The 13,180-nt window shown below is 35.0% G+C and overlaps 1 protein-coding gene across 1 annotated transcript in view; it reads right to left on the reverse strand.

Moving 5' to 3' along the window:
• The window catches only part of LOC107038111 (neural-cadherin), a 184,098-nt gene that overhangs the window by 159,217 nt on the left and 11,701 nt on the right, over positions 1–13,180 (reverse strand). The window contains exons 7-12 of the mRNA XM_029126109.1: positions 10,897–11,492; positions 8,434–8,580; positions 7,665–7,890; positions 6,365–6,405; positions 5,170–5,181; positions 3,643–3,833 (exon numbers count right to left, since the gene is read on the reverse strand). Of these exons, the coding sequence (XP_028981942.1) occupies positions 3,643–3,833; positions 5,170–5,181; positions 6,365–6,405; positions 7,665–7,890; positions 8,434–8,580; positions 10,897–11,492 (1,213 nt within the window). The remainder of the gene's footprint in view (positions 1–3,642; positions 3,834–5,169; positions 5,182–6,364; positions 6,406–7,664; positions 7,891–8,433; positions 8,581–10,896; positions 11,493–13,180) is intronic.

Here is a 13,180-nt window from a genome sequence, read left to right on the forward strand (position 1 = left end):
TGAGAGAAATTAAATTCGCCTGATTGAAGGTTAATTTAAGCTTTGGTGTTTTAATTGAGACATTTTTTTTGCTCTCTCTGAGGTGATTTTTTTTTCTTTTCTTCTCGGCAAAAATGAAGGAATTAAAGTATAATGGAAATCATAAATGAAAAATAAAGCGCATCGATCGTTCTCTCGCTCGTGTGAGGACGGAGGCAGCAGCTGGAGGCTGGAGGAGGGACGCCAGGACGTCCCGATCGACGATCGTAGGCACCGTGGCTCTCGTGGCAACCTGTATATCACACCTAGGAAGTGTCAGTGTTTTTTATGGCACGTTAGTATTTATTTTTCTCTCCCTCCTTTTTTTGTTCGTTAGCAACTCTAGATTGTCGCTGCATTTTCGTCGGTATTTAACGATCGTCTACCAACGATCTACATGTGGGCACTATCCTAAACGCCTTTTTACTAGTTTTTATTTTAATTTTACCCTGTAAAAATCACTCGATGATTCCCCGGGTTTTTACTGCCCTTTGGAATCATGACTCTGTCGAATTCCCACAAAGTCACGACGATTATCATTAGGAAATTATAAATTATCGTACGACGATTGCAGTGTGCACGTTAACGTTGTAAATTATAAGATATAATTATAAGTAAGTCAACACAATTGGTGTTGAGGAGCCAAAGGACGCGTCATAATTTTTCTTTCTCCACTTGTGGCTTACTGAGACGATGACTTTTTGCCACTCGTGGGGAAACAATAATTATGAGCTTTTGTTAAACAGTTTCATCACTGAATTAATGAGTTAAATTATAATGGGCGAGCTTTGCTGGGCGCACCCACACGCCGCGCTTAACCATACGTGCTTTTATATTGACAAATAAACTGGTAATACTCAATCATTTCTCTTTCGTCGGAGTTATCAAGTGTTTGAATGGAGCTGTTGGATTGAGGAGAATTGAAAAGAACGAGAGACAGGTGGAAAGTGAGTGATAGATGTTTAGTTGAATTTTCATCCAGTGTTCGGTGTTTCAGGGTTAAGGGGAAGACAGTGTGAGACAGATTTGTGGGAAAGACGTGAGAATTACTGTGATTGTTTCGATTTATTGAGATTCGTGTTTTATTGGAAATTAAAAACTGGAAGAATAGTTGGTAAATTAGAATTTTTTTTTGTTGGTTTATTGGAGAATTCATTTTCGAATTGAGAATTCTTGGGTTGAGAAGGTGATCATATTCTCATTGGAAAAATAGGGAAATTTCTTCTAAAAATTGAAGAATGATCGAATACTTTTTATTGTTCAAGGTTTGTTGTTGTTATATTTCGATAATTATTGGGTTCTCCCAATAATTAGGCTGTTTTTTTATTATTTAGGGGAAGACCACACTGAAATTTAAAAATCGCTAGTGCCTTTATCTATCGTACTGATGAGTTTATAATAATATCATAATATGTCCACAAACATATTTAAATAAACTTTTTTGGAAATTTCTATTTTTCGAGTTTTTGATTTTTTTTCTCAAAATTAGTGAGCTTTAGAATGTAAGAAATTAGTAATATTTAACAACTATATTATGAATCATTAAAGTGGGGATTTTGTCAGAATTTTCAAATTATTTATTCATGATATAATGAGAAAATTGATTTAAAAAATCGGAGAAAATTCATACTTCAATTATTCACTATGTAATTAAATTCGAACAATTTTCTGGATTTTTCATCTGCAGCAATTTCGAGAAAAAAAAATCCAAAAATCCAGAAAATGAAGATTTTCGAAAAACCTCATTCAGTTATATTTAAACACATATTTTGCATTTGTAAACTAAAATTCGAGTCAATCGATTAAGAATTGCACCGTGAAGTCACTTGTGGAGATTCTATAAATGAAAAAACTCAACACTTAATTAAATTTTTTTTCACATCAAAACTGACGTAAGAAACTCATCAGCACGACGAATGAAGGCCCCTGAGGTTTTAAAATTTCAGTGCGGTCTCCCTTTTAACACAACTTTTACTGATATTTCTGAAAACATTAATTGAAGCTCCTAATTGAATCAAGATGATGTGATTAGATGTAATTTTCTTTGATAGACTGACAAACAATTACATTTTCCATTGATTTTCATCGTTTTTTAGCAATGGAAATATTGAATAGAATTTTTTTTACAGATTTTCATTTTTCTACAAACATTCCGTCGTATAAAATGTCCGGGTGTTTTCTACTCCATTTTTTTTCTCTTGATAAACAAAAAATCAAGCGAGAAAAAAAATTTCAAACGACCAATTTTTTTCCGAGCAAGGTCAATAGAATGACGCGAAAAAGATGAAAATCAATAAATTCTCAAAGTAAAATATTTACTATTCACTATTTTTTTAGAAAAAAACAAACACAGTAAAGCTGCCTAATGGTTCAATACAATCGGGGAAAAATATAGAGAATCTTCAATTACATTTTTGTTACTTGGCCGAAAAAAAATTTCTAGCTCATGTTATTTCAGTCATATTCCTCAAAAAAATTTCTTTCGGCCTAGTGACAAAAAATACTATTGTGACTGCTGCTACGTTCACCTCGTGCTGAAGTAATATATTATATCATCAGGCGATAAAAGTACTATCTGATGAATGTGACTTTATTACAATTACATGAGTCAGATAATTCTTTTATCGCCGTGTGACATACAATATTTTACGACTCGATCTAACCGAGCGAAGCGAGGTTCAAATCGCGGTTTTTCAGGCCTCGTATTATAATAGTACATTATGTCATCAGGCGATAAAAGTATTACCTGACAAATGCTATTTTATAATACTTTTATCATCATGTGACACACTAGTAGATTATGTCACAAGGCAAAGGTTTGTGAATCGTGTGAAGTTTGCAGCACGAGGCGTTGGTAAGTCCGAGACGAAGCTCGTCTCACAGTCCGAGAGTATGGAGTGGCGCCCCCCTTCCCCCCCACTGACGAAAAACCAAATATACAACAAAAAAAATTGTACATTTTGTCAAGTTGAAAAAAATCACAAGAAAAATCTAGCACTTTCATAAAAAAAATCGACTGAATTTCTATTGAAAATCTATGAGTCTATTGCAGTTCGGTGAATATTCTATAAAATAATGCTATTGGTTCTTCGCGTCATTTCTATTAAAGATTATCCAACGACCATGTCACATTTAAAAAAACAATTCTAATCAAAAATTGAAAAAATGGAACATTATGTCATCAGGCGATAAAAGTATTATTACCGCATAATGTATTATGATCGTTGGATAATACTTTTATCGGCGTGTGTCATGAAATATTATTCGACACACGTAAGACGGGAATTTTCATCTCGTGTGATTGGCAGTCTCGGCTGTGCCCTTCCCGCCAACTTCACACTCCTGAAAACCCCGTCTCCCTCATATCGAGCTATACTACTTCCTCCGTTCCCAACCACCTACTCTCCTTCGTTAAAAAAAAATCTCGAGAGATCCCCACCATTCGCAATTCCCAATCACCATCCTCAATTCGTGAATGAATATTCCCGTGTAATGTTAATCCAATTTTGTCACAATGTCTCCACAAAATTAACCAGAGAAAAAAGAATCAGATAAGAGATAGAGAGCACTGCATGGCGCGGCACGGCATGTCTCTTGGTCTTGATCATGTCGTGGCATACAAACCTGGCTTTCACCGACGTCACTACAGTACCCACTGTGACATTTTCTTTGATGTGAATGGGGCCGTATACATGCTCATCCCACAGAGGAGGTTTATTGTTTCTGTCTACGACGTCTAACTCAACGTCCACGTCAGCGGACAAGACTTCAGTCCCTTTGTCAGAGGCCCGCACCTTCAGGCGATACCTGTCTCGCTATTGGCAAAACATGGGCCGTCAAGTTACAGGACAATTTTCAGGGCCATTTTTTTAAAAATTGTTGTTGATGTTTTGTGGCTGTTGTTGTTGTTCTTTTTTTTTTTAATAGCGAATTATCATTCCGAGACATTGCGGAAGTTCTTTTGGCATTGCAGACAAAGGCCGTATCTACACGCGATAATGTACAATTATTGAATCGGCATTTGACATTGATCGCGACAAATTTTTTTTATCAAGATATCAGTGAATTATTTGCTATTGAAATAAAGACGCAAGCCGAAGTCTGGTAGGTATCCTCGCGAGGGACTTTCATTGTATTTTATTAAAATCCCGGCGATTGACGAGCCAGATTTCGCTTAGCTCTGGAACACTCAAATATCAGTGGCATTATGTTTCATGAAATTTAATTAACAATTACAACAAACAAAGGTTTTACAGTGAACGCCGCAGTACTGGTTTGGCGGCGGTAGGAGAGAATTGTAAAAATAATAATAATATATATAATGAATTCGATATATATGGTTATATATCGGGTGTACAAGACGGCAAATATTACTGGTGCTGCTACATATATTGTCAATAATTATAGCAATAAAATATTATTTGGTTTTGTGCTGCATTGCAAATAAATTACAACACTACTGTACAAGTATATCATGTTATGTATATTGTTTGAGATTTTTTTTTCGTCATTGTATATGATGATTTATCATATATTTCGTTGATGTATGGTACACAGGCTACGGCACGATGGATACCTACGCAGCTCGGGCTGAGCGTTGTGAGACAAAACGGCAGTAGTAAAATGTTAAAACCAAAAAAGAAAAAAAAAGAACAAAAACGTAACTAAAATCATAAAAATCAATTAAACTTAATATCAGAATAAATTACTTAAATTTTTGTACTGTTAAAGTAAGTGAAAATTATTTGTAGAATATCATTCGAGTGACATTCAACCGTTTTTTGTATATACTGGGCGACAAGAGCAATCAACAAAACGCACAAAAACATACGAATGAAAAGGAGAAAAACAGAGCAAAAATATTGAAAAAAAATTGACATCCAAACGAGCACGTTTTCAACAGAAAAGGGTAATTTACAGAACGTTAAGAGAAGCAGTACTCCGAATAATTGGAAACGTAGAAATAAAAAAAAGTAGCGAAGAGGAACTAAATAATTGAAACGAATGAGAGTAACAGAAAGTGGGGGAAAAAAATCAGGGATAAAACGCACTTGATGCACAGCATATATAAATGCGGAAATGTTCTGCTCTCAATGAAAAGTAGAACTGAATAAACGAATTAATAGTGAAAAAGAAGAGTTTCCTACTTACTGGAGCACAGCCCTTTTTTAGTATTTAATCGTTAATTTTTGTTCATCATGAAAATCCGAAGAAAGAAAATGGTGCAATAAAAGACAAACATAAACAATAAATGAGACGAAATTAGTATGATTTTTTTCATCTTGTTTTCATTTTTTTCATACGAAATAAATGCAGGCAACGGCATGCAAGCAGAATGCGTTAAAAAGAGGTTTTTCATTGATAAAATAAATTGGTAGGGGTTGGAAATAATGGTTTGGGTGGGGGGTGGGTAGAAGGCATTTGAATTGGATTTCAGTATAAATTTAGTATCCAACTTGTGGAGTTAGGAGGGAGAGATATCAACTGTTTGATTTGACTGTCGTTGAAATGACGTTGTAAAAAACCCTTATTAAAATAAAACCGCTGTGGCACTCAACTATCGAATTTCCATGTCCCGTATGCTGTATTTTCACATCGATTGTTTGTTACATTGAGTCTGTATCGTGACAACAACGCATATACAACGGTATGCCGCCCCAATCACAGAAGAAAAAATGTCACACCACGGAGTCCGTTTAGTTAAACTCATTGTCATGTTCAATATCTCATTTCAGTTGCTTATTCATTAACTTTTCTGCTAATTTTCTTAATAACTAGACCCGCGGTGCACACAATACAGTATCACAAAGGAATCGTCGTTTATACTTCATTGTTGATAATACCGAATCTAGGTTGCAATATGAGAAGTTGTGCCAGAAGGAAGAAAAGAAGAAGATAGATATTAATTAGACAGCTATGAAGACAGTGTTATGACGCTAGAGTGGGAGAAACGAATGAGTGAGTGAAGAATAACAAGATGAGAAGGAGAATTTGACAGTTCAAATTTTGCGAGGAACCCCTCGTGAATGAAGAATCCGGAAGATTGTGAGATTGAGAAAAGGGACGTTAGAGACTAGACGGAGAATGCAAGATAGATACTCCTTGTTTACCAAGGGACAATTAGTTAGATCAGTGGGGACAGCTTTTCTAGTCTGAGAGTGTGAGTGATAAATAACGAGCGGGAGGAGCGAGAGAGCGCGATCCTTTTTCCTGTAAAGGATTCAAAAAACACATTCATCATCAATTAAATTGCAAGCATGTTTCAAGAAAAATAAATTCGTAATCTCTGTTCTTTAAGATTTTAGGTTAATTTGCGTTTGTTTTTTTTTTAGATTGTCTGATGCACCACAAAATGCGTAGACGCTGAAGTACACCGTACGTGGGTCACTAAAATTCTGGTTTCCCACCTGCTCCTGGAAGTTTAAAAAACATCACTTCCCTTTTAAAAAACAACATTCTCATTAGTAGATTTTTCAGCTTCATCAAGACTAACAAAAGATGTAAATTCAATCAAAAGTAATCAGAAAACAAAGAGTAAAACAAGTTTAATTATTGGTTTATATTATCTCCAGTTTAATCCTTTTAGGCGTTAGTTTTATTATTATTAATTATTGTTATTAGTTAGATGGTTTTTTTAAATATTTAAGGGGACAATTGGGGTGGATGACAAACAAAGTAGATTAATTAGACAAAGAGTGCACACGCAATCGATGCGTTAGGCTCCTAAAATCACGTTAGCCCCAGCCACAGTCTTATTGTAAAGAAAAAACAAACCGACCGATAAATGAAAAACTAAAAATCTAATCAGAAATTTCAACAGGAATTTTCCTCATTATCAAGACTCACCGACAATCGAGTGATTGGAAATGGAATATCTGTTGTTTCAATATATTTCTAGAGGATTGATGATTTTATAACTCGAGGCTCACTCCATATGAGCATTTCAAACTCAAATATAATCATTATTTAATCAGAGTGGAAGACAGAGAAAGAGAGTGTGTGTTCTTTTCAAAAAATATATATATATATTAGCCCGAATTGGTCGATCGATTCAGGTACGTGAAGCATTTGAGGAATTCAGGCAGTAGCTAAGTATATTTACCATAGTGAACACATTGTGCATATCAATGGGAATTAAAAATTCTATACAAGTGCCGTAAAAACGTAACTCATTTATCAGTGAATGAGAAATAATGAATATCGATTTTTAAACGATATATTAGTATACAAAGTCTGTCTTGTTTTTCATTTTCACCTCCCGAATTATCATTTAGCAGTAAAAAAAAATCAATTAATTCGTGTTGTTAACGGAAATATTTAAACGTCGGCAGAAGGTGTACACTCAAGTTTATAAATATAATCTACGCAATCTAGGCGATTCTGGAATGCGATTAGCGTGTTGTTATTGTTGGATTGTTTAACAACTTAGGTAAATGACGATTAAAGCGTGATCAGAGTAGCCAATAGAGAAGTTATATTACATTATGTACAAGAGTCTCATATCAAGCTTTGTTTTTTGTTGATGATTAAATACATTTGTATTGTTTTTACAAAAGCGCCAACGCTCACGTATTCCAGATATCGACATTGACGATACTGCTAAGAGGTCTTTATGATAGATTTTTGTATAGCATGTTAATAAAGACGAGGAAAAACGATTGTGAAAAATGTGATACTCACGTCTAATGGCTTCTTCAATATTATCCAACCGGATTCCGGTTGGATTTCAAAGTATTCAAGATCCTGTCGATTGTTTGGTGAACTTAGGGAGTATATTATTGCACCATTATTGTCGGCATCCTCGTCAGATGCTGATACCCTGAGTATATTGGTGCCAATACTGGCGTCTTGCTTGACATTCTCGACGTATTTCTGAGGAGAATGAGTTTTTAATTACTTTACGAGCTGGGGGCAGTGGGCAGATTCAAGCTAGCGGGGTAATATAAATACAATTGAGCTCGGAAGGCAGGTAATGATTGCAAATTGTTTGGTGGTCAATGGTAACTCAATACCAAAGGTCCGTCGATGAAATTCGAATATACGATGGCTGTCATAATTACCCGTCCCTTCCTCTATGACTGAGTAAATGAACGACTTGAATTAAAAGAAGAAATGAATTTCTTCATCATGAAGGTCTACGGCGGAGTCAATGAAGGAACACCTCATATCCGTTAGAAATGATCAATCTGATGTAATAAGGAAGGACTACAGGAATAGTGCACTAGGAATACTTCCACGACTTGGATGATACGTGTTTTAGTGCCGAAATAGTTCGTCGTACCTTTGGAGATATTCGAATTCTCAGGGTGTACCAATCATTACTAAACCCTTTTAAAGATGGCTTTGAATACTAGAAGTGAAATAAAGGACCCTTCCCCGCTAACTATATCTGACTGGGCAATGGAAATTGCTTACTTGACGATCGAAGAGAGGCGGATTGTCGTTGACATCTGTAATTTCAACCGTGAATGAACATACGCCCTCGAGCGATGGCTCACCCTGATCGGTTGCTTTCACTGTCACTGATACGAATTTGCCGTCGTCTCCTTCTCGATCAAATACCTGGACAATGAAGATAATTAGTATTGGGGGCTTTTGGGGTATGGGAGGGGCTGGATGGATTTGGGTGATTTTCAGGCAAAATTAGAAGATCATCCAAATCAACAATTACAAAGTTTCCATTTGGAAGCAAAAAGGATCTAATATCACACTGATAGAAGCATTTAGTTGCTGTTAACGAGGCTTCTTAACTATTACCACGATTTGTTAACTATAGGTAACTATTACTTATTAGTTATTGTTAATGATTCGTTAATAGCTACCGAATCGTGTTAATGGTTAAGAACACGCATAAAAAAATTAAATAGAAAATCTAGCGAATTTGCTAGAAAATTCTATTGGAATTCTATTTAGAAATTCTATTGCCGAAATTCAGATTTCAGATTTCAGAAATGTTTTTCAGATTTCAAACGTCAGAAACGCACGCGGCGCTCACGGCGTTTCAGAAACGTTTTTTTCAGATTTTAATTCGGATTTTTTTTTATTCGACTGGTTTTGTCTTTTCTTACCTCGATTCTATTGGATATTCAATAAGAAACAGTTAATAGATTTCGAATTTCTGTTTGAATTTTTCTCTTAGATTTTTTCTATTACAATTATTGGACACAAATTTTCTAAGTTTTTTTCGCTGGATTTGGTTTTGTTTTCCATTGCAGAGTCCGAGTGGAAAAAACTTGGAAAATTGGTGCCCAAGCATTCTTATAAGAAAAAAATTCAAACAGAAATTTGAAATCTATTGACTTTTCGTTATCGAATATCCAACAGAATCAGTGCAAAAAACAAATAGAATATTTGAATAGAATTCTAATAGAAATCCTGTAGAAACCCCATAGAATTCCTATAGAATTCCAACAGAATTTGTTAGCCAATTCGCTAGGTTTTCTATTGGATTTTGTCATACGTGAAGCCTCGTTAATGGCAACTTAATCGCTCCAAATTTTCTATCAGCGCACGAAAATAATGTTTTTAATTAAGAAAATAGCATACAAAGCATTAGAGTATGATTGAAAAATGAATATCTTCTTTGATCATAAATGTTCACTTTGAAACCGGCTACTAATCAATATCATTAGCTTGAGATAGTTAAATAGATGATCATAAAAGTTATCGAAAGAAGAAATTGCCTCCATTCTCTACAACTGAAATGATTTAACAAATTTTTTTGTTCAGAAGTGATTCTTCCCCACGGTGAATGAATCAGTATGTAATCCAGCCGATTGTGAATGAATAATATATCAATGATTTCGGATTGAATCCCATGAAGAATGTCAATGAGTCCATGACTGAGTTTCTATGTTTGACCAGTCAGCTAATTGTGCGATACATTTGTGCGTTGGTGTTCATGAAATATGGCACGACTAATTGTAAAAGTCAAATTACATAATGATGTGTTTGCTTTGTTTTTGGCGTCGAATGCAATATTTTCAGGTAAATAACAGAAACTGCTGTTCATTAATCTCGATGAATTTCAATTCATCACGTCATTACATTGAATAAATAAAACTGCGATGCAGTAATGCAATTGGTTGAAGTTATCGTTGATCAGGTGCTCTCTTTTCGTATCAAATTTGCATACTAAATTGAATGTTGTGGTAAATTTTTATCATTTCTGCAGTGAATAAGATGAAGGGAAATAGAAAAACACTGACAGAATATTTAATCTCGAATGTCAGATGAATATTATTAAATTAGTCAAATATATAAATGATCTTGGATAGAATCCCAGATAATTAAAAAAAAAATTAAGAAAAATTTAATGTCAACAGGGAAAAAATTTTATTTTTAGGGACATTTCACTGGTTTTCGGGACCTATCTGTAATTTTTAGAAATTTATCACCAAATTTCAGTAATAATAATTCTAAAGATCAGCGGCATGACCCTGAAGATGAAAACTTTATATTCTCGCAGATTTTTTCAATAAATGTTCAGTCAACTCGAATGTCTGTCCAACTTAATATGCAATTGCTACATTGAATACGAAAAATTTTTGGTTTGTTGAGAATAGTAGATCTACAATCGAATATTTCGATAACAACTTCACTTTAACTCAAGATCAAAGTATTGGAGAGTACGCGGGTTTAAATAAACACTAGTTTATTAATTAAAATGAGACAAAGATAAAATACAAGGACAAGTGTCAAATCGGGATCAAAAGAATGAATGGAAACAACCGAGAAACAACTGAAAATAAAAGAATGCATGAACAATAGAACGTAATTGTAGAAATTAGAGATTCGTTATAGTATGAAAATTAAGGTAAAAATCTCCAAAACTGATTGACTTTCCTTTCTTCTCCTCATCAGAACAAAAATATATACCTTATTCGTCGAGACTTGGCCGGTTTCTTCATCGACAGTGAATTTCGTTCCCTTCTGATTGGGCTGCTGCACAATGGAGTACTTGACTTGTCCATTGACCCCCTTATCCTCGTCAGTGGCTTGTACTTTGATGACAGGACTGCCATTGGCTGCCCCCTCCTCGACTTTCGGTGAGTAACTGCCGCACTCCTTGAACACCGGCTTATTATCATTAACGTCAGTGATAAAAACAACAACAACAGCTGTACTCGTGTGAATATTCTTCTTTCCATCGGGACAGCAAGCACCATCGTCCATTGCCGTTACATTTAACTCGTACTTATCACGCTCCAGTGATATGTCTGAGCCACGCAGACGAATAACGCCGGTTATCTCCTCGATGACGAACTGCCCGGATTCAGTCGTAGCTCCGACAAAACCAAAGCGCACGTTGTCACCGTCCTTGTCTGAGGCAACAACGGTCGTCACCAAGGTGTTAGCCCCGGCGTTCTCGTCCACGTTTGGCGTGTACACTTGTTGCGAAAATTTTGGCTCCTCGTCGTTTTTGTTTTTCGTGTATATCCGAACTGTTGCTTGGCCAGTCTTCGGGGGAGCACCTGCGTTTATAAATTCATTAGTGGGTTTGAATTCAGATTTGGTAATTTGTAATTTGACTCGTCTTCAGAACCCATTTTTGAGAAATCGGCGGAGGGAGTAGAGCGATATACACTGGTAGAAACATTTGCCGAATTTTCCGGAAAACCACGTTGAATTCGATTTAAAGGGAAAAGTCAATGGAATTTCAAGTTTCTCTGAACATTTAAGTTGAGTCCAAATTTCTTAGCAACAGGAAGACGGAAATTTCACAATTTACATAAATTTTTGAGTGAAAATCAATATTCACTGTTGAATTTCCTTGAATTTTTAAGGAATCGTTTGGAAATTCAGCGGAATATGGAATTCCAGGAGAGATTGCTCTGAATTTTCATTAATTTTCCCGGAATAATTAAACGAAAATTTAGATTTCACACGGTTTTTTCCATGAAATTATGAATTTTCAATGACAAAATTCCTTGAAATTTCAGTCAACATGTGACTTCTTATGAATTTCCTCGACCCTTACCGTAAATTTAAGTGGAAAATTTTTAGCAGTGTATACGGAGAACAAAAAAGTTTTGATTTTCAGGGACAGGTGACTGATTTTCAGTAATTTACCCCGAATTATTGCGGATTCCCATTGATAAATTTACTAGTGAGTTGGAATTCAGATTCATAAATTAATTATTTGATTGATCTTCAAAATTAATACTTAAGAAATATCTGTGAAAACTAGAGCAATACATGTGCGGAGAAAGACAAGTTTTGATTTTCAGGAACATGTCACTGATTTCCAAGAATTTACCCCCAATTATCAGGGATTCGCGATTGTTAAATTCATGGAGTGCAAAATTCTGATATTCAGTGATTTGGTCACTAAGTTTTAGGGACATCATCACTAATTATTAGATGTCACTGATTTTTTAGTAATGTAATTATCGGAGATAGATTTCTAAAAATTAGAGATGAGTTCCTCTAAAACAGGGACATTTTCCTGAAAATTAGTGACGGAATTATGAATTTTTATTCGAGGGCATTCAAGTAGTTTGAAGTGAAAATATCGCAAAAACTTCTCGAATTGCTTAAATTAGTTTAGCGGACTTTTCAATCAATCTTCCTAATCCTCACTGAAAAATTCTACTGAAATTTAAATTTCCATCGATTTTCTCATCAAATTACGAATTTTCAATAATGACTTGTTGAAAAATCCAGAGATGTCTTCAAATTCGGAGAACTATTTCTCATTTCATGCACATAAAAATGAATTCTCAATCAATCCAACATTTGCAAGCGATTAATTTAATATTTGACGTTTCCTCAGATGTCCCCACCTGCCACAACGGTTCTTCCATTGAAAATTTGATCATTCTATTACGTTCGAACAGTTCCAAAATAATGTCCCACATTTCCCATTAAATGCTTCGAAAATGGAGTAAGAGTTCAATCCACAATCAGTCAAAAATACTCTGAATTCTCGTTCATAAATCGCGAAGGCTAAAGATCATTCAAGAGTCCGTAAAAATACTATTTCCGGCGAAACGTCACAAACTCACTGAATACGAAGTCCAATTTCCCCCTTTTTCAAAGAAGCGAATTTCAGTAATACAAATTGTGCTCATTCCTCGGAACACTATTCACAAAATCTATACAACATTTTTCTTTCAAAATTATGCAAAACCTATGACGAAATTTACATGGCAACCGTTTA

The sequence above is a fragment of the Diachasma alloeum genome, unplaced genomic scaffold, assembly GCF_001412515.2.
Source record: "Diachasma alloeum isolate Michigan unplaced genomic scaffold, Dall2.0 Dall_scaffold_00277, whole genome shotgun sequence".
NCBI lineage: Eukaryota > Metazoa > Arthropoda > Insecta > Hymenoptera > Braconidae > Diachasma > Diachasma alloeum.